The sequence below is a fragment of the Pseudopodoces humilis genome, chromosome 2 (genome assembly GCF_049639895.1).
Source record: "Pseudopodoces humilis isolate 2021_Gansu_Grassland_sample_001 chromosome 2, ASM4963989v1, whole genome shotgun sequence".
Taxonomy (NCBI): domain Eukaryota; kingdom Metazoa; phylum Chordata; class Aves; order Passeriformes; family Paridae; genus Pseudopodoces; species Pseudopodoces humilis.
The window spans coordinates 13,043,337-13,065,161 of NC_142201.1; the positions used below are offsets into that span (position 1 = coordinate 13,043,337).

The 21,825-nt window shown below is 41.4% G+C and overlaps 1 protein-coding gene across 2 annotated transcripts in view; it reads left to right on the forward strand.

Annotated features, from left to right (window-relative positions):
- Positions 1–15,007, forward strand: part of APOO (apolipoprotein O) — a 29,990-nt gene extending 14,983 nt beyond the window's left edge. Inside the window, exons 7-9 of one of the 2 annotated variants that reach the window (XM_005516696.3) lie at positions 2,245–2,352; positions 10,471–10,566; positions 14,177–15,007. In XM_005516696.3, coding sequence (XP_005516753.1) covers positions 2,245–2,352; positions 10,471–10,539 — 177 coding nt within the window. In that variant the 3' untranslated portion in view covers positions 10,540–10,566; positions 14,177–15,007. Of the gene's footprint in view, positions 1–2,244; positions 2,353–10,470; positions 10,567–11,815; positions 12,628–14,176 lie in introns of those variants that run through there. The other variant, XM_088051951.1, reaches the window with a different exon arrangement.
- Positions 15,008–21,825: the final 6,818 nt, after the last annotated feature.

A 21,825-nucleotide genomic window follows, 5' to 3' on the forward strand; every position in this document is an offset into this window, starting at 1 on the left:
GAACATAGATGAAGAATTGCTGATTAATATTCTGTATGTGTGTAATTCTGTGTAACATCCAGTGTAGTCAGCAATGTGTGCTCATGGTGCTGTGTGGCACATTAGGCCTTGGAGACCATGGGTGCTACCCCAGTAGTGCCCAGTATGGGTGTTGGTGGCCCGCAGTCACCTCAAACTTTCAGAATCCCTGTTGAGAGCCACTCAGTCTAACTTTTAAACTTATTAGTTCAAACTTTGGCATAAAAACCTGCTTACAGTGCATTCAACAACGATTGCATTTTAGCATGGTCACCTTGTAGCTTGCAGTTCCAGTCTGCCTAGAACTGTATTTTTCAGCTGTGAAAGTGTCTGTGGGTCCTGGCTCTTGGGAAGTTTGTGCTCTGGTGAAACATTGGTTTTGGCAGACTGAGCTGTCTGGGTTGCTGTACCTTGTGATGTAGCCACTTAGTCCAGTGACATGAATGACCAGTTTCTCTTGTAATGCAATTCATAGATCACTTGGTCATATGAATCCTATAATAAGAATATTTTTAAGTTTGTACTGTTAGGCATTTAGCATGGTTTTAAATATTTTAATGGAGTATTTTTAAGCAGAAACAAAAAAAAAACAGCTTAAGGAAAGTTGTTTTTTCTCATGTTGATAGCTGTGTCTTCAGTAATATTGCAGACAAAACCAGCATTTTGTTTATTGTGATTATTTTTCAGTCCTGGTAGGTTCGTACTGTTTGCACAAGGGACCACCATCTTCTCAGATGAGCTAGCTGGTTTGTTGAAGTGCTAGAGAATGAACACTTCTGATACTGAAATACAAAATTACTGTCTATATTTGTAATATTTAAATTGTGCAGTTTTGGAGATTTAACTGGTTCACTTGATTTGCTTTTTTCTGATGATGCTTATCAGTTTCAGCTATAGAGAAAACGGAGTGCATCCAACAGACTTGTTTAAACCAAAGCAATTGGTTAGATATGGTGACAAAAAAGATAGTTTGTATTTAAGCCTACATTTTGGATTTAGTTGTGACGTGGAAGTGTAGTTTCTGATTTGGGTTTGTTTTCTTTTAATTCTAGTTATACAATAGCCTCTTTTTTAAGGTAGGAAGCACATGGTATCTGCTGAGAAGCACATCCTTGTACCATTGTGTAGTAACTGGTGTAATCAGTCTTGCTGATTACAGATCAGACAAACAAGGGGAAGTGGCTCTTCACACCATGTGTACCCCACAGTGGAACCACTTGGCACAGGGATGCTAAAAATTTGTACTTCCCCTTGAACTCCATGCCAAAAATTCATAGAAAGGAAATCCTTGGGCCTCTTTGCATGCATAAAAATCACCTCTGGCTCAGGAAATCTCTGAACAGCGAATTGATAGAGACTGAAAGAGACTTAGAAATGTAGTTCAGAAACTTTTTCAGAAACACCAGGAAACTGGTTTAGGAACATTTATGCTTGCCCTGTTCTCAGAGTTTGCATTTTGTGGCTTTGCCTGCTATTGAAGATAGGGAAATACCTTTTTAATTCTTGATTTCATAAGTTTTTTTAGTTTAATAGCTGTTTAGTCAGACAAATTGTCCTTTTTGGTGTTCATCATACAGAAACAGATAATGAAAGTCAGTATAGACCTGAGCCTGGCTGTAAAAACCTAACACTCTTTAGTTTTAAAGGGTGCTATGGATATTACAATTACATGTCACATAAGGGACAGGGGATACTGTTTTATTAGACTTAGGGCCTTTTCCTGTCATAAAATAGCTGTTGGTGAAATATAGCAAGTACAGTCTTTCCTAGCTGTGTTGCATTTTGGGAGTTGACAGTTGGTTATTCATTACATTTGTCTATCAGCAAGTTCTAAAAAACACATAAGAAGAAAATCTAAAATTGCAAAATAGTGACAACCCTAAGTGGGTTGTCAAAATATAAATAGGTATGGTCAAATTAAGAAATACTTTGCATATGTTAATTATGTTGAATGTCAAATACTAAGAAAACCAGGATTGTTTCCACACAGCGTCATTCCACTTCTGTTTGTACAGATGTATATTCAGGTAGTCTTCAGACAGCTTTTTAGCACATTATTTTTTCTTATTTCTCATGGGACATTATTTTCCAAAATGTCTATTAATGCTGTACATTGTGAGCTTGAACAGGAAGAGTTAAACATCTCATTTTTCCACTTGAATAAGAAGCAAAGCAATATTCCCCAGGTTATTGAGTTCATGCTTTCTAAAAACTTATGTTTCAAAGGTTGCTGGCACACAGCTGTATGACTGGAGTCTTCAAGGATATATTGCTGTAGAAGCTCTTTGGAAGGATAATCCTAAGAAGAAGAAATCAGGGGAAAAAGATGATAAGGTAAGAACTCTGAGGAAATTGATTTCTTAATTTACCACTGCCTTTTCAGACAAAAAATAATTATGAACAACAGTGGTTTTGTTCAACAGTTTGCAATTTGGCCTTTATTTCTGAAAAGAAATCCTTCATTCTCTCTTTCTAAGCTGTGGAAAAGCATTAGGCTTACTTCCAGATAAACTTTCAGAAATGCTGTTTGGAAGTTTTGTTTGGTATAATCTGATAGAGATAAGCAAACAGTTCTAGTAAATATATGTAGATGGCTTAGTGAAGCATAGTGTGAGAGACTGGAGAAGCAAGTTGATTAAAAGTGTGCCAGGGAAAGCCTGGAAAGTAAGGTTTTTAGGTTTTTTTTTAGCTGCTGCTTAAAGAAATAAAAGTTCAAGTGTGTAACATAAAGCTTATGTGGTTTTAAATTAATTTCTAAACTCACTGTGACTGGGAAAAAGGTGTTTTGGAGACAAAATTGCACTTGGATAGACTTTGGGGATGGGACCAAGTTCCCTTGGTAGGGCTGGGTGTAGGACTAGTTCCAAACAAGCTGGGCTGGGGAAACGTTCACGTCCTGGCAGTTGCTGCATCTTCTGAGAGTGAAGAGTTTCATCAGTGGACACTCATCCTGTATTGACCCAAGACGCTTAAGTAAATGAACTTGAATAAACAAAGGTTAGTTAATCGCTCTCTACCTTCCTTAAAACCTAGCCTGTCAAAAAGAAACTCAAAAAAAGAGGCAATGTTAAAATATTTCAGAAAGACAAACTGACAACATTAATAAAAAATAGCTGAAGTTTTTCTTTTGTTGTATCTCAGGCTTTCAAAAGGGAACACATGGTAGTTATTGGAAGGCAAAAACTTTCAACACTTTCATCTTACTATGATTAAGATGAATAAGGCTTATTCAAACACTTGCTACCTCAGCAGAAAAAGAAACAGCATGCAGAATTACAGAGACCACTAAGTAAACACTTACTTCTTTCTCTTACTCCTTGCAGAATCTTTAAATCACACCCCTTAGTTGCCAAAACATGTTACTTGCACAGAGGAGCAAAATGCCCATTGATGGGTGTTCTTCAAAAGTTCATCTCATTGTTCAGATACTGTCAGTGTGAACTGTTGCTGGGTAACTTGGTGGATTAGACAAGGTACAGAAACCCTGTTACTACAGTGAAGAAACAGTATTTGATCTCTTGATGAAATTGCCTTCATTGCCCATGTTCATTGATCTCTTACCACTGAGGCAAGCAGCCGTACTTTGTCCTCTGAAGTTCCTCAAGAGGGTCTTGTCTCCCTGCTGGGCAGAGAAGCTGAACAGCAGCTGTAAAAAGTCACGTGCTTTTGTCTAGAGTGGGGACTGAGAAATTATTCTAATGGAGAAAGTTTGCTCTGAAGCCTCCTTTGGCCTGGGTTGGTGAAACCATACAAAATACATAATTGAGAATTCTAGTGGGTAGAAATGGGTTTGTTTTAGGTTTGTTTCATATGGAAGTAATCATACAGATTATTAGTGCAACCAAATCAGTATCAGCTTTTCAAGCAGAACAGTTTCTGTTTAAGTTCTATTTTTTATTGGAGGCTTTTACTCATATAGAAGTGTCATGGATGAAAATGCTTTTAACTATCATATACTGAAATTGGCAAAGCATTCTAGGATAGATTCTGTGACTCCTGTCTTAATTTGACAACCTTGTCAAAGAATCTGGTTGCTTTTGTATACATATTTCTTATTGTTTTTCTAGGCAGCTAGATTCCTGAACTAGTGAAGACAGGTCTAAATGTTACTCTTGAATTGTTTTTGCAGCAGATGTAACCCATTTCATGAAACTGTGCCAGAGCAAAAGATGTTATTTTTGTTTTTGTGACATTTACTCCAGCATTTTCCTGTTGCTACACAAAGGATTCTTGCAAATAGTCAAACAATATATGGGTGGCTCTTCTTGGCTTCTGTTAATTTGTTACGTTGCTCATAATTTGTTTGATAGTCATAGGTACCACAGCTGTGCATAACTTCATGTTTGTGCAGCAATAGGTCATTAAAATAAACGTGGTATGATAATTTTCTGAAGGTTTTATGAAACAAAAACCTGTGCCAAATTGAGGTCATATCAACTGAATTCTGAGTTCTGCCAAGAAAGATGAATTCTGGAACCTTCAGTGCCTACATTTCAAAACACTGGCTGCAGCCCCTCCATACAGCAAAGTCAGTCAAATTAATGTTTTTAATATGCTGTTTAAGGACACAGCTCTTCAGGATGTCAGGCTAAAATCCCTCTGCTAAAATTGAAGCATATAGAAAAACAATTTCCTTCTCTTAGTTCTCACTCTGTTTTGTCTCTATACCACTCAAAGACTTTTGCTGTATTTTTAACAATTTGGGGTTCTCTCTCTTCCAGCAACACTGAATTGGGCACCCCTCGTTTTTAGTGAAGTGACCAAATTGTGTAAAACTAGAACAGCACTACAGCTCTAAATACACTCAGCCCTTGTTCCTTTCTTCTTGTGTTTGCTCTTTCCCACTTTGCCCCAACTAGTAATGAGATCTCACAGAAAAACTAATTTCCCTCTCAACTTCAGAGACTGAGAGAAACTTTTATGGCATATTACTTTGTTTTCATTACTGTCTGGTGTGCTGATGGACACCAGTCCAAGACACCAGTGACTTAACCATACTAATATACGATACATACAATTTTTAAATGCCTGCGTTTTTATGATACATATATTATTACACCTATATATATTTTAAATATATTTAAAATCTGTCTCTATGGCAATCTCTGGGTATTATCTAAATGCTAGCTGATTACAGAAAATCTCCAGGTGCAAAGAGGGCTCAGCTTTAGATGATTTTCTGTACTTGCTCGGAACAAGTGTCAAGGAAATTGTGGACCAGAACTTTCCACACCTGAAATCTCTGTTGAAAATTGTGTTGTCGGTGTTTTGACTGGGGAGCCTCACCATCAGCATCACAGATTGTGATCATAACAAACCTTAAGTTGTGTTTTAAGGGAGTTCTAAAGTCACATATATTTTGGTCATCTTTTAAAATGCAACATAAGCAGCTGAGAGAGCTTCTTTCTCTAGAAAATACTTGTCAGGCTTGGCTTTGGTTGGTTCTGAATAGGCAGGCAAAAGTTTGGTCATCTCATCTAAAAGATAAACATCTACGTCTGGCAGAAAATGCTGTTTCCTGTCACATGCTCTCCTTTTGTTGTTTGGTAGTAAGAACAAAAACAGTATGAAACTTGAAAGAAATATTACTTCTTTTGGAATGGATCCTTAGTATGGGCAGTGGGGAATTTAGATGTGCTAGAAGTGGAACGGACAAAAAGAATGTACTCTGCAAAAAATTGATCTCTCTAAGGGCAGTTTAGAGCAATATTTTTGAAAGTACTTCATATTTCTGTGAGAAGTTCAAGGTCAACTTAAAAGAAGTTACTGATTGACTGGGGGAGGAAGAATATGGTAAGGCAGTGATGTTCTCTTTATTCCAAGCAATACATTACAAACAAAAGGGGACAGAAGGTAAATCATTAATCTGTGAGCCCAGGTGAGCCTTTGTGTTTCTTTTGCAATTGTTTTGTTTTTTTTTTCTGGTGGCCAGACTTTCTTTTTCAAGAGTTTCCATATGCATGAAAGATACTTACCTGTCTTATGTACTTTTGAAATTATAATATCTAAGAGTAGTGTAAAAGGGTCTGGCCATCTGCAAGGTTTCTGAGGCAGCAACAGAAACTTCTGCACCTGGCTTGGCTTTAACGTAAGAGAAAGAGGCACCACATATTTGGGGGTTTGACATTTAGCTAGTTTGCTTTGGGGTGTTTTTCTTTGTATGGAAGGAAAATTTCCAGAGTAATCATGGTGGGTTTTTTGCAAAGTTTGTTGTTTAAAGTTCAGGTCTCAATGTATCTCTGTTAGATACTGCATGAGCTAAACTGGGGTGTTTTTTAATTGCTCATGTACTGAAACGGTACAGTCCCTTTGGTTCCTGTGTTGTTTTTACTTCCAAATAATGATTTTTATTTTTTTTTTTTTAATCCCAAGGAATCCCAATGTATTGAACATTTTATGAGTGTATTGCAGAGTTTTCTTATCAGTCACCTTTCACTTGAAACAATCAGACACGCAAGAATGCAAATTATTTTCTCTTCTGCTATAGGATAGAGCGCTGATGTGTGAACTCCTCTGGCCACCCAGATTAGTTATGGGGTGGATGTGTTGAGCCAGAAAGTAGAAAGACTGTCTTGAATATGTGCCTGCTTCTGATTATGAGAGGGCACCCTGGCACAAATGAAGTCTGTCTTCTGAGTCATTGATCTGAACAGATTCTTTTTTTCTGACTTGATTTTGAGAATGCTGGAGGACTTTGGCACTTTTTTGTAAAATTATGTGCCTGTGCTACAGGAAGTCCTTTTCTGGCTAGCTCACATTACTGCTTGAGCTGTCTTACTTGGGCTCACTATTTACACAGTGGGCATATAAAGTGCATGGAGTTAAAACCTTAATTGCTAGTTCAGCAAATGACTGTGTGAGGAATGATAGTCTATCAGTGGATTGACTTATATTAAGTAACTCAGGCTGAATAGTTTTACTGAAGGCAAGCCCTGTGATGAGATCTCATGAGCTCATAGAAACAAAAGAATTTAGCAAGACCCCTCTTCTCTTGTGTATGTGTGTGTGCTGCTTTAGATTGCTTTCCTCTTTCAGGATATTTAAAAAAAAAAAAGCTTACCTAGACGATAATTGCTTTTTACAAGTTAAAACAAGAAACTGGAAAAACACAGGCTTCTCTGTGAGTAGCTTATTTTTAGTTCATTTGTTCAGGATTGAGTAAACTCTGAGATGAGGCATCATTAGTCAGATTATTCATTGTAAATTTTAGTAAAATGTTGTAACTTAAAAGTTCCTGTACAGGCAAATGACAGAGTACATTATTATTTTGAAATGGGTGTGGTTTGTGGATGTGATTTCCTCTACTATGAAATATCCAGGGTAGTAATCAAAACAAAATGGGTTTTTGAAAGAAAGAATTACCTTTTAAAGGTCTTGCTAGCCTTTTTTTTTAATAAGACATTTAAGAAGTGTCTTCATAATTGAATCTTGATATAATGAATCTGTATCTCCAGCACAGCATATGCAGCATCACACAGACTTGGTGCCTTTATTGTGTTTAATTGATAATATATAAATTTAACCCATTCTTTGACACATTTTCCAGTCTCTTTTAGCTTCTTCTGCTACATTTTCCATTTCACATTTAGCATTATAGAATCACAATGATTTGGGATGGAAGGAATCTTTAAGATAATCTAGTTCCAACCCCTTGCAGGAACAACTTCCACTAGACCTGGTTGCTCCGAGCCCCATCCATCCTGGCCTTGAACACTTCCAGGGATGGGGCATCAACAACCTGTGCCAGTGCCTCATTATCCTCACAGCAAAGAATTTTTTCCCAATATCTAATCTAAGTCTGCCCTCTTCCAGTCTGAAGCCATTCCTACTTGTTTTGTTGCTACAGGCCCTTCTGAAAAGTCCCTCTCCAGCTCCCTTGTAGCCCGCCTGGAAAGCTGCTAAAAGTTTTCCCAAAGCCTGCTCTTCTCCAGGCTGAACAATCCCAACTCTCTTAGCCTGTCTTTGTAGTGAATTGTTAAAAACCAATATGATCACAAAGACTCTCAAATTAATTAAAGATAGAAAGTAGTATGATTATTATTCCCTGGTGGGTGGCATGGGCGTCCTCCCCAAAAGGCATGACTGCGCCAAACAAGGTTCTCTTCCCTCTAGTTATTTCCCAAAATCTTACATACAATACACATGCATAACCCCAGCACCTCCCATCCCCATTCAGTATTAAAGTGAGGATATTAGTCCTTCACGTGTGTGCAGTTCTTCTCTTGAATTGGGTCAGTGTTCTCAAACTGGGTCAGTCATCTTCAAAGGATGAAATCAGGAAAGTCTTCATTGGGTCTCTGTGACCCTCTGGCATGATCCAAGGCCCCCTACTTTGTGATTGATAGAGAGTCCAAGTGCTGGCCATTGTTCTCACTGGTTTCAATCTGTTCTTATAACGGTTCACTTACTCCACTTTCTTCTGTAAACAAGCTTGTAATAGCAAACAATATGACAATTAGCTCTGGCTTAAGCATCTAATAATCATTAACCTACCATAGGCTTATCTGACTTGCATCTTGATCATTATAAGTTGCTTCTAACTCTTATCTAAAATCTTAACTCTTCAAAAATCATGATTCAGTAGAATGGTGCTCCATCCCTCTTCATCTCCCAGGATCATCTCCCTGGCCTCCTCTGGACTTGCTCTGACAAGTCCACATCTTTTGTGTGTCACGGGCCCTAGAGCTGGATACAGCACTCCTGGTGGGTCTTCCAAGAGCAAAGCTGACCTGCTGCCCACACTGCTTTTGAAGCAGCCCAGGATGTGGTTGGTTTCTGGGCTGCAGGGGCACATTGCTGGATCACATTGAGTTTTTCATCAACCAGCATCGGCAAGTCCTTCCCCCCAGGGCTGTTCTCAATCCATTCTCTGCCCAGCCTGTGTTTGTGCTTGGGATTGTCCCGACCCAGGTGCAGAATTTTACACCTGGCCTTGCTGAACTTTATGAGGTTGGCATGGGCCCACCTCTCAAGCCTGTCACGGTGCCTCTGGATGACACTCCTCTCTGCAGCATGCTGACTGCACCTCACAACTTGGTGTTGTTGGCAGACTTGCTGTGGGTGCCCTTGATCCCACTGTCCTTGCTGCTGACAGAGATGTCAGTGCCAGTCCCAGCACTGAGCCCTGAGGACACCACTCGTCACTGGTCTCCACTCAGACATCAGACTGTTGACTACAACTCTGAGTGTGACCATCCAGCCAATTCTTTATCCACCAAGTGGTCCCTCCATCAGATCAATGTCTCCAGTTTAGAGGCAAGGATGTTCTGCAGGACAGTGTCAAGTGCTTTGCACAAGCCATAGATGACATCAGTTACTCTTCCCTGTCTACCACTGCTGTGACCCTGTTGTAAAAAGCCACCAAATTTGTCAGGCACACTTTGCCATTAGTGAAGCCATGTTGGTTGTCACAAATCATCTCTTTATTTAAGTCATATTGGTTAAAATAACCTTCTAGAATAAAGAGGAAATTACATTTAATTTCCATGTGTAGAATTTAAGAACAATTGAGGGTGGGTGCCACCTCTGATTATTTCACCCAACCCCCTGTTCAAAGCAGAGACAGTTTCAAAAGTTAGATTTGGTGGTTCAAGCCTTATGTTGTCATATCCTGAATATTTCCAGGGTTGGAGATTTAGAAAATTCTCTGGAAAACCTGCTCCAGTGATTGGTGGTGTGATACATTTATAATTTTTTTGGTCTTCGTTCTAAGAGAAATTTTCCATGGTCCTCTGTCCTTTTATCCCTGTCCTTTGGATGTGAACTTCTGAGAAGAACCTGGCTCTTCCAAATATGTCAGTGCCCATTAAGAAATTTTGGATAGGAATTAGGTTCCCCCTTTGTATGGTCCTCTCAAGTCTGAACAGATCCTCATCTCAGCTTGTCCTTGTATGTGCTTCAGTCCCCAAGCCATGTGTGTGGCCCTTTAAGTATTTTTTATTTGATATCTATTTAAAGCTGTAATTAAATGCGTGTTTGTTATAGCATCTTGGCAAATCGATAGACCAGACCCTGTAACAAGCTTCTCTTCATTCTTTGATTCTGTCACTGATGTTGGGGAAAGTGTGAGAACACCCTCTAAAAGGATATGTGCTAAAAGAGGCCTATTGTATAAATCCACACAGATTTCAGAGAATGCAAAATAGCAACTACTCTGTGGGTATTCATCCTCTGTTATTAATACAGGCAAAGTGATTAAATTAAAGCACTTCTGTTGAAAACACTTGCTCTTTCAAATCCTTTAATTGTTTGGCTAACTACAGGAAGCCTAAAGTTTAGAAAGAGTTTGATAGAAGATCATATTTCAGTGTATTATCCTGAATTAGTCTCATGAACCACTTGTTTTTGTGAGATATTTATTTTTCAGCTTTTGAAGAGGGTTTCTGTTCTGGTAAAAACATTATTCATGGATAGCCTCAATTGAAACGTTGTGCACATTTTTTCTTCCTCAAGGGTGATGCAGTGGGTGACAAGCCCCTGGAAGTCCATGCTGCTTCAAATAAAGAGCAAACCAAGAAGTAGAATGCTACATCACCTGGCATCAAACAGGTAAAGGATAAAGACTGGTAATAGTTTGTGGCTAAGCAGCAGATTAACTTGGAGAAGTGGAACATTTTCAAGTTTGACTTGTAGTTTTCTTCATAATGATTAGGAGAGTGTGGACAGACAATTTTATTTGTCCTAAAATTTGTCAAGAATATATGTGCCCCCTAACACTATTTAAGTTAAGAAATCTAAACTCTTCATCTTTAGAGCATAACAAGTAAATATGTCTGCTTGAAGTGTTCTAATTAATTGAGGAAAGCCTTGTGATTGTGGTGTTGGTTGGTTTTTGCCTCCTCTCCTCTCCTCTCCTCTCCTCTCCTCTCCTCTCCTCTCCTCTCCTCTCCTCTCCTCTCCTCTCCTCTCCTCTCCTCTCCTCTCCTCTCCTCTCCTCTCCTCTCCTCTCCTCTCCTCTCCTCTCCTCTCCTCTCCTCTCCTCTCCTCTCCTCTCCTCTCCTCTCCTCTCCTCTCCTCTCCTCTCCTCTCCCCCCCTCTCCTCTCCCCCCCTCTCCTCTCCTCTCCCTCTCCTCTCCTCTCCTCTCCTCTCCTCTCCTCTCCTCTCCTCTCCTCTCCTCTCCTCTCCTCGAGTCTCCTCTCCTCTCCTCGAGTCTCCTCTCCTCTCCTCGAGTCTCCTCTCCTCTCCTCGAGTCTCCGCTCCTCTCCTCTCCTCGTGTCTCCTCTCCTCCCCTCTCCTCTCCTCTCCTCTCCTCTCCTCGAGTCTCCTCTCCTCTCTCCTCTCCTCTCCTCTCCTCTCCTCTCCTCTCCTCTCCTCTCCTCTCCTCTCCTCTCCTCTCCTCTCCTCTCCTCTCCTCTCCTCTCCTCCTCTCCTCTCCTCCTCTCTCTCCTCTCCTCTCCTCTCCTCTCCTCTCCTCTCCTCTCCTCTCCTCTCCTCTCCTCTCCTCTCCTCTCCTCTCCTCTCCTCTCCTCTCCTCTCCTCTCCTCTCCTCTCCTCTCCTCTCCTCTCCTCTCCTCGAGTCTCCTCTCCTCGAGTCTCCTCGAGTCTCCTCGAGTCTCCTCTCCTCGAGTCTCCTCTCCTCGAGTCTCCTCGAGTCTCCTCGAGTCTCCTCTCTCCTCTTTCTGCCTCCCATACCAAAAACCTCTTTGCCTTCGTCATGCTTGTACAAGTATTAGGGTAGGGAAAGAAACATCTTCCCTGCTGATAAGTTCTCTCTAAGGATTTGTGAGTGCCAGGGTACAGCACTGCCTTACAGGCTGTAAAAGTCTGTGATGTGCCTGACCTTTCATGTTAATGCAGCTTCCACATGAGTCCTGTTGGGAACAAAAGATGGAGGAAACGAAGGCAGCGTTTTCCAGGCTCTCCAAGGCAGAAACTCCAGTTGAGATACCAGTTCTGGCTTGGCCTCAGGGCTGTGTTCTAAACTCCTATGGTTACAGTTTCTAGAAAAGCAAAACAAAAACATCCTCTTGACTTTTTAATAATGGTTTGGTTTCATTGGATAGAAATTGCTCTGTATTTGAGGATTATTACAAATAATTATAATGTAATTTGACATCATTTAGTGCAAAATGTCAGATGTCTGCTCTGTTATCAGTTGATAAAGAATGTCTCTTCTGAACATGTTTTCTACTTGCTTCTCTTTGTCCTGTATTATTTTTGCATGATATTAAAAACTTACCTTTTATCAGAAAGTGATCCTGTCATTATGGGGACTATCATCATTCTTGTATGCAGTATTCCATTTACCAGAAAAAAAATATTTTTTTTCCTTACTGCCAGTTGTGTAAATAGAGTCCAGGTCTGGCCAGCTGGCATCAATTTTTTTCCATGCACCAGCATCAGTCACATATGTTTGCAGATGTGGTGGAATGCACCCACCTGCTGGGCAGCAGTGTTCCACTGTTACATGGGCAGCTTTAAAAGAAAACCTAGTTTTTAATGCTGGCTCCCTTAAAGTGTTTTTAATTGCTATTGCTAATTCTTACAGCAGCAATGTGAGCTTGTTGACTGGCTGATGTACTGAGTACCTTAGCTTTCCCTTTAGAGGTTTGAATATAGTCTTTAAGAATACATGTTTTACAAGTAGTTTGTAAGATAGTCATTTAAAATAAAAAATTAAAAAATAATAGGAGGATTTTTTAGTGTTTTGGTGTTTTTTTTTCTGTAAAGAATTCTAAGAGAGCTGAGAAGAAGAAGAGCCTCTCTGAAATTCACTTAAATATTGTTATGCTTATTGTTGACTAGGACAGAGCTACTAAATTATAAAAAAACAAGAAAACTGAACTTTTGTTTGTGACACTGTACAAATATTAAGGTTCATTACAGACAGAAATCCATAAATAGGTTTTATTTTCTTTTAGAATTTCTTGCTATGAGTATAATTTCTCTTAGGACTTTATTCACTTTTTTAAATGTCAACCTTTTGCTTCAGGCACATTTTCTTTGTTTGGGGAAGGTTTTAAGAGAGTGAAGATAAATTGCCCAGGAGTTTGAAGTACCTGGGTGCTCTTGGTTTGAAACCTACGTGCTTCACTTCATGTTGTTTCTGGAGGAGACACATGAAGGGAACTGCTGTATTTTTGACTTGGGGCAACCAGATGGTGAAAGTTCAATTCAGTATCAAGTTCAGCTGTTCTGCGGGGGTGGCAGTTTGTTACTTGTGCTTGAAATCAAATCCAGTTATTTAACTCCATACCCAAGTCCAGATGTTATGTCGGGTTTCTGATCCCAGAGGTTGGAGAACATTGCTGTGATCTTTGAAAAGACATATTTTTTAAAATTCTGGATGAGATCAGTCCTGAAAGTCTCACTGCATTTTCAACTGTTGGTAATATTCCTAGTTGAATGTGGTTGCTAAAATAAAGACAGTCTCATTTCCTTAATGATTTGCTGCAACATGGGTCTCTGAACTGTGAATGGTCAGCCAAGGACAAAATCATATTGGGTTGAAGACAACAACATATTTCTCTATTCCAAAAACCAGCAGCATTGCACCTCCTTTATTTTTGTTTGTTTGTCATCAAAAATTGTATGCAAACTTCAGCTCAAACCACATCCCAGTGTAGAAGAAGCAAGCTTTAATTTTATCCAACTGTTGTGTTTAGGAGTTGCATGGAAGTGACAGAGTTTTGTGTTTTTCCATGAAGGTAGCATATATCATTTTCACTGTGTTACAGATCTATATTTATGTAATTCCATTTCTTTGAGTTCAATTGCCCTAGTCTTACACCAGAGTAAATAAGATTAAGAAAACATGCATTTGATGGGAATTTAAAAGATTTCTTTTTGAGAAAGTTGGTTTATTATACAAGATTCCAGTTGGTGTTTGGTTGTTTGAAGTGTTCTCTTCGTCTTTCCATTTAGTTCAACTATGGGAATCGAGTTCCCTAGAACAGACATCATTAGTGCTCTAATGTCATTAATATGAAGTTAAATGTCTCTACTGCAAAATGTCAGTAATGTGAAGAGTTAAATATCTCTACTGCAAACAAATTGGTATTGAGAATGTTCCTCAAACAGATTTTGATCAACTTGCCACATCAAAGAAAAAAAGTTTTGATTGCACTTGAAAAATGAAAAGGCCTGTGATAAATTTAATTCTGCTTTCTCCCTGCTTCCCTCTCCCCCTTAATCTCTGTCCCCTTTCTTTGGTTATAGGTGAATAAAAATATAGATATGAGCAACAATTTCCCAAGAAAAAGATGAAAACCATCTGAATCCATTTTGAATGTGACTAATCTGCCTTTGCCTCAGGACAGTCTGGTGATCTGCTGCTTGGGCTTCTGGTATGGCTTCTGTGAAAGGACACTACATGTTTTGGGTCAGTCTTGAGACTTCATCCTCTGTTCTGCAGTGGGACTCAAGTCTGTCCATGTTTGTCCCATTGCAGGATCAACATTTCAAGTAGCAAGTCTCAAAAATCCTTCAGTCTCTTTATTATTTATATATAAAATAAAATTTCAGTTACAGAAAATGGTCCATTTTTTCCCCTCTTCCCGTCTTCTTTAAACTCACGGATGTGATGTTTGCACAATCTGAGACGTTCTTGAGGCAGTGTTGACAGTGCCTGTATTTTCCACCAGCAAGGAAAGCTGACAGTAGTAGGATGTTTTGGCTAACGTGAGCTCACAGAATTTGGTATGGGAACAATTACAATGACTCTTGTGTTTTGTCTAAGTCCCCCACCTCCTTTCTATACAAGTCCTCTGCCTCATCAGTGCCAGCAGGAGGTGTGTAATGAAGCATCTGTGAGTTCCTGTCTGGTGGATGGATGGGAATGGAGCTGTTAATGCTTGTTCTTGTTTTTGCTTGAATGCACAGCACAGTGGGAACCAGAACTTTACCGTGGTGGGAACCAGCTACAGAGTAATTGGCTGTTTCCTTATTCCCAGCCAGGGGAGGGGAGGAAAATGTGATGTGGAGGGAAATACAAAAGGATTTCTAGCATTTTGAAATCTTTGCACAATAAAGCCCATTCATCATTTCTCATTTCCACGATCTCTCTTTTGGGGCTTGATGCATTACAAGTTACTGTAGTCCAAGTAGTTCAGAGCATTTAAAGCTCTGAACTTTAAATTGATGCTCCTTAATTAATCAGAGAATATGAGGAACTGGGGAAGGATAAGATGAAATAATTTTTGTATTATACATTAACTTTCTAAAAAGAGCAGGGAACAAAATGCAAAGTAAATCAGATTCAAAATCTTTTTAAACATCTTTGTTATTCCATGGTTAGGTATTCCTGTTATTGCATGGTTAGGTATTCCAGCTGAGCATATTCCACAGACTTTTTTAGAGAAAAACAAACAGACCTTGGCAGTGTGAATGTCAGTCTGTGTGGGCATTGTAAAACAGGCCAAGTCTTTTTTAGAACAGGCAATAAGGCATGTGGTTGCCTTGGGCAGAAAAACAATATCTCCCAACATGTTCAGTGCATGTTTTTATGATTTAGGCTGGTAAAGATATATGTTGATATAGGGAGCAGAGTTCTTGCATGGGGTTTGGGAGGTGTGTGTGTGAGGTTTTGTTTAAACAAGTTTTTAAACTTGCCAACATTGTTTAAGCAGGCTTGGGAGGATCAAAGTAGTGTTTTTGTCAGTGGTGGAAAGGAAACTTGGGAAATAGAGCTGTAACTGCTCTGTTACACCACTCCTGTGGTACAAGCATAGATTTGTTTCTGCCCTTAAAAATAAGTCTTCACTTACACATTCTCATATCACATAGAGAATAATCACCATAGGACTAGGAATACAGCTTTAGATGCCTGGGGTTTTTTTTCAGTTTCATATTATTTCAATATTTGGCATATGTCACATTGGCATTTGAGGACATGATTACTTGTTAATTCAGTTATTTGTTTGTATATACATGTGTGCATGTTTAAAAAGCCTGAGGTAAATGCTCTCCTAAATGCTTTTCACTTGATCAGATCTTCATTCAGCATATTTACACTGCTGCTTCAGAATGTCCCAAGTGATTGACACCAAACCGGAATGCTTTTATCTAGCAGGAAATGACTGCTTTCAAGCACCTGCATACACACATGACAAGGAGATGGTTCCAAAGCGTGAGCAAGACAGCCTTAGCTGGAATCCTTTCCTTATGTCTTCTGGTTTTTATAACTACAGGAAATAAAGAAAAAGTGTGCTGGTAAGAGCCCAAGAGTTTGTAAACATTCAACTTGCTTGGCAAAGACCTTCCTAATGATGTACAGGAGAGGAGCTGACCACTGTTGATGTCCACATATCTGTATATGTGTGCACACACATGGAACTAAACTGTGCATGCATGTGTTATCTTTTGCCAGACTTCGCCTGTGGGTATTAGGGTGTAGGCTAAAAACTGTATATTCCCCACCCAAGCATGGTGTTTGGTCATCCTTCCACTTGAAGTTTTTGCCTTGGCAACTGGACTGTGTGCAACTGAAAGAGTGTTCTCATCTCAGCATCCTCAGCTACACTGGCTGCAGCAGGGCTTGGGGCCAGGTTGCAGTGCTCTCTTGTAAAAACACCATCTTTAATCTGCAGCATGTGAAAATTGTAGAACTGGAGGTCATCAGGATGGCCCTGTGTTGGGATGAGGATTCTTGTAGGCAGCATGTCATGTGTCAAAAGTGACAGTGAAGTCTCTTGTTTGCTAGAAGGAGCATCACCAGCCTGGATTAATCCAGTTAGCCTAGTAAATATGCCCAGTCTTGCAGCCTTCAATAAACACACAGGATTTTGCCACAAATACTCATTGCAAAAGTCTGGTTTAGACTCAGTGCTCTGACTGCAGGAGGCCCCAGAGACAGCCTTCTCAGCAGTCATAATTCAAATATTTTGGAGCATTTCTCATTGCATCTGTCACTTTCAAGGAGAGTGGTAAAGACCAAGATTGATGTGGAGGGAATTGCATTTTACCCCTTGAGAAAACAGTGCCCTGGGAGTTGAAGGGACTAGTTACTGCTGTTTATTGGCAGAAAAACCTCAGTGTGAGTACATGTACTTTCAGACAAATAGAAACTGCTTCATTTGTTTATTTTTCCCCCTTTTTTTTGTTTGTTTTTTTGTTTGGTTGGTTGTTATTTGTTGTTTTTATTATTTCTGTACCTTCCTATGACTTATGAGCTAATTCTAAAGCCAGTTTCATCACAATAAACTGCTATTCACAGAGAGCATTTGGGCTGTTCAGGCATACTGGGAAGGCCTGCATGGCTTCCCACTGGACCTTCCCGAATGCAGCCTCTCACAGCAGTGTTGGCTGTTGCACCTGGGTGGCCTGGCAGCTGCCTGGGTTAACCCCCTTCCAGAGGGGTTTTGACAGTACAAAAGATTCTTGCTTACAAGGAAAACATTTGATAACAATATCTAAACCACAAAACAGAAGTTGTTTCAGAAAAAAAACCCATATGTTTATAATTGTGCAACAACCCCCTGTCCTCTTAAGTCTGTACCATTAGCTGATTCTGGTATTTTTTGACTGGACATAGTTCTAGGTTGACTGGAGCTGGCAGCTTTCTTAGGGTCCCTCTGGAGAAAATGGTAGTGTATTGATGCAATTTCTCCTATTTCATGTCAGTGAAATTCATCACTGGCTATCTCTTCTTAGAGATGAAAGTCTGAGCTGGACTTGAAGTTCATGGATTCCTCCAGAGTGCCACTCTCACAGCCGTGTTTTCAAGCTATTGTTCTAGTAGCCATTGCACTGATGGTCAAAGTTGGCAAAATCAAAGGTGGGCTGAGGATGTCACAGTTGGTTACAAGTCTGCTCCCTCAGAAAGATTTCTCCCTTCCTCTGCTCCACTGGAAATGGACCTGCAATGCCTGCACTAGACTAAGCTCTCTTGACTCCTCCTTACCCTTTTTCTTTGTGTGTGTGTTTGCATTGAAGGGTCTAAGTCTACCAAGACAAAAAGCCAGTCAGTCACATGTGCTGTGTCCAGCTGTGGCAGTGCAGTGCTCCATCACCAGCCCCAGTTACTGAGGAATGATCCTGTTATGGGTAAGCTTTGCTGGATCTTCTGGAGAGAGGAAATCACAGCTGACTGGCTTGCAGTGTGCCTGGGAAATAGCCATGGCACAGCCTGAGCTGTGCGCGTGATCCCAGAGCCTTTGGGCCCGTTGTGAAAGGGGCAGTGGGGACAATGGGACAGCTTGGTCAGGGAACTTCTCCTTTTGTTTATAGTGCGATTATAAGCTTTCACAAGACTCAAGATTTTCATAGCTAAAGGATTTCCTCAGCAAATCTAACCTTAAGTTATAAGACAGCCTATGAAGTAACAGGATGGGTCATTTGCTCCACGCTTTTTGGCTGAGGGGACAGATGCTGTGGCAGGAAGGCTGTTGGTGCAGTCGTTTACCCGCTGGGGCTGTGTAGACAGGAGGGCTGCTGGAGAGCACTTCATCTTTTTCCAGGGGCCTGTGCAATGTGCATTTTAAGGGAGTAGTGAGCTCAGCCCCTGCATGCCCAGGCAAAAGAATAACCTCACAATGAGAACTTAATTTCTTTCTGCTTTGGCCATTAAAGTGTGAAGCCACAGGACCCACCATGTCCCGTACCAAAATCTTTACAAATCGGCCGTTCTGTGTCCCACTGCATCTGAATCTTCCATGTCTTTATCTGGAGTACCTTCGTCCAACTCCAGGGCGCAGCACCCGTGCCTTTGAAGAAGTTTAATGGGTTTCTTTGAACGGAAAGTGATCCCCATGCAGCGCCTGGCCGGGAGCGCTGGGGAGCCCTGCTGTGCCCCGCTCGGCGGGCAGAGGAGGGAAGGCTGCCCCGAGCAGGGCTGCTCCGCGATGCCGCCGACTCACAGCTTCACCACAGGGATGCAGGAAAGCTCTCGCCGCCCCAGCGAAGGGGGCAATGCTGAAGCACGAAGCCAGAATTGTCTTCGTGGCTGTATGCACGTACCATCGAGGGATTACTGCTGGGGACGGCCCTCACCACCACCGTTTTAGCCCCTTTAATTTCTTGTTGTTGTTATTGAAAACGGTGTACATGGGGAGTTTGTGTATCAGTCCTCAGTGAAAAGAAAAGGGATTCTTCCCTTCCCCCCACCCCCTGCCCCAGATTAAGTTCACCAGCGTCCTCTTTGCAAATTTAGCAAGCTTCAGACTCACTTCCTTTTGTCAGGAGACCTGAAAGAGCCATTTCCTGATTCGTACAGGGCTCTTGTATGCGCACACTAAGTGCTCATTCATGCCGTGAATCATAAAGGTAACCTCAGTTCAAAGCACTGCCCTGATACTTCGGCGTGGGACCAAAAAGAAAAAAAAAAAAAGAGAGAGAGTTTTGTAATTCAGCTCAACGCGCTGAAGTCATCTTCGCATTTACTGAAGAGCCGCGCCAGAGGGGTTTGATATGCTGTCTTAAAAGCATCGTTTACAAACTGCCCAAACTAAAACGGGCTGGTGAAAGCACCAAAGCCAGCCCCAAAGACTATGTTTACTGTCGTGTGCCAGGCTTGACACATTTTTCATATCCTGCCAGAGACGAGGAATGGCATCAGGAGCTGCCAGTGAGTCAGGCTTGGCGCCGGCGGAGCCGCGCAGGCAGCGAGCGCAGCAGCCCCGCCGGGGCCGGAGCGGGGCTCGGGCAGCGCCTCGCACCGAGCCCAGTGAAGGTGCTGGAGAAAAGTCAGCTCTGCCACGAGCAGAGGACTCACTCTCCTGTCTGCGGTTCACGGGGAGGTCAGCGAGGCACGGACTGCTGTGTTTATCTCTCCTGTACTCGCCTCCGGGTTCATCTGACAATGAAAGGGATGAGCTGTTACTGGCTGAAAGAAAAAAGAAATGTGCACTACTCGCCTCTCAATCCCTGCCAAGAGACAGAGAGCGAGCCAATTCGTACATAATATTGGAGTCTTCTGCCGTTTAGCAGCTTTTGCACAGCATCCAACTGTACAAGGACACGTCCCGGGGGTCAAACAAACTTTGGCTGTACTTCTGCCTTGATGGAGTAAGATCAGTATGACCTCTCCCTGTACAAGAGAGCAAAATACACAGATGCTAAAACCAGCAACTGTGTTTTGAACAAGAAGAAAACAGTAAAGGGGAAGGAGGCTTAGCTTGTGGAAAAAAGATGTAACACAAATGTGAGTGCATCCTCTTTTACTACCACAACCCTTCTTGAAATCTTAAAAAGGCCAGATATTCACCAGTTGCTTTTTAACATTATTGCTTTTACAGTATTGTCCTATTTGCAGATGAGGTTAGCCTGCTAAGGAGAGTCTCTTGTTTGAGGAATGTTAGAGGAGCAGTGGTATAAAAGCACTCTCTGCCCTGGGCTAGCTAGCCCAGGGTGACTCACACCCAAAAGTAACAGAACTATGGGAACAAAAAACATAAATGATTTTAGGCTCCCAGTGGGTGAGGTAAACTGCAGCATAGATGTGCAGGTAGAACTCTACACACCTCAGGCCACAAGTCTGAACTAAGAATGTGATGTGCTGTGATCAAAGCCTGATTTTTATCCTGGAAGGTTACTACCATGAGTAAACCCATAGCCACCACTTGTAAGTAAACTTCAATAAATAAAATCATAACTGCAAAGGAGGTGTGAGGTGGTAATGTTAATTAGTAGTCGTGTGGGACTTCCTATGTGTTTGTATTTTCCTTGTGGAGTGAAATGCATAAGAGGAGCAGTTTTATTTGCACAAGAATTCTCCACTCTCTGCCTGCAGCTGAAAGTGCTCTGCCTGCAGGAAGGCTGAGGAGCATTGTGACACCTGTCTGGTTCACCTGCCAGCTCCACAGGGATTCTCCTGGAGAACAGGAGAGTTCTGCAACATCCTTTCTGACTGGAAAAGCGTGACTGTTTCTGATCCATGCAGGATCTGAGTGGTGGGGTTCCTAGGCAGAAGATTCTGTAATGCTTTCATACTTGATTGTTGCCTTAATTCTCTGCAACAACTTGTTTTCTCTCTTTTTGTCTTGTTGTGTTTGTGACCCCTCTCTCTGGTGGACTTTCCTGGCTTTGCCCAGAGCACCTCCCTGGCCTGGGGGTCCTGCTGAGATCTTCCTTACACTTCTCTCACCTCAGTAATCTTCTTGAAGAATTCTGGCACCTCATCATCCCTGCTTTCAAGGTTTCTCATATACAGATGCTCAAGCTCCTCATACATGTTTATCACTAGCAGCTTTTATTACTTTGGGATTTTGGAACAGTGTTTCCTTAAAACATGGTCAATTACTGTTTTGAGACCTGGAAAACAATAGGCTCACTCTTTTTTAAAATGTAATTTATTTTAAACATCAAGGTTTTGAGCCATGTTAATTTTTAGAAATGATGGCTGTGCTGACCCTGTGGCCACATCTTGCACAGTACAGGGGACCACAGCTGTGCACCAGCATGTCTGGAGCACTCCTGGTGCTCCTGAAACCCTTATTCCTTCCCAAATGGTATGTGGGGCCATGGATGACGTCCCACATCACCCAGTGCTGGCACAGGTGCCTGCAGTTTATCTCCCCACACTGGCCCAGCAGTAGCCTCTCCCCCCTTGTGGGAGGCTGCAGATCCAGGTGGCTGTCCCTAAAATCCTGGAAACAGCAGCTTTGCAGCACTTCTGGTGCCCTACACCCTGAACTGGTTTTGGTGGACCTTGTATAACAGGGAGCTATTCAAGGTTAGGAGTGTTTATTTATGAAGAGGTTTGCATCATGTTTGTTTTTCTAACATCCAGTTTCCTGCTCAGGTGAAGGCAGCTACAGGAGACAGCTGTCCTGGGTGGGGGAACATTGTGGTACCCTTGGCCAGGTGAGCTCCTCAAACCTGACCTGCCCTCCACAGTGAACACAGGATCATAACAAAAAAAAAAACAAAAA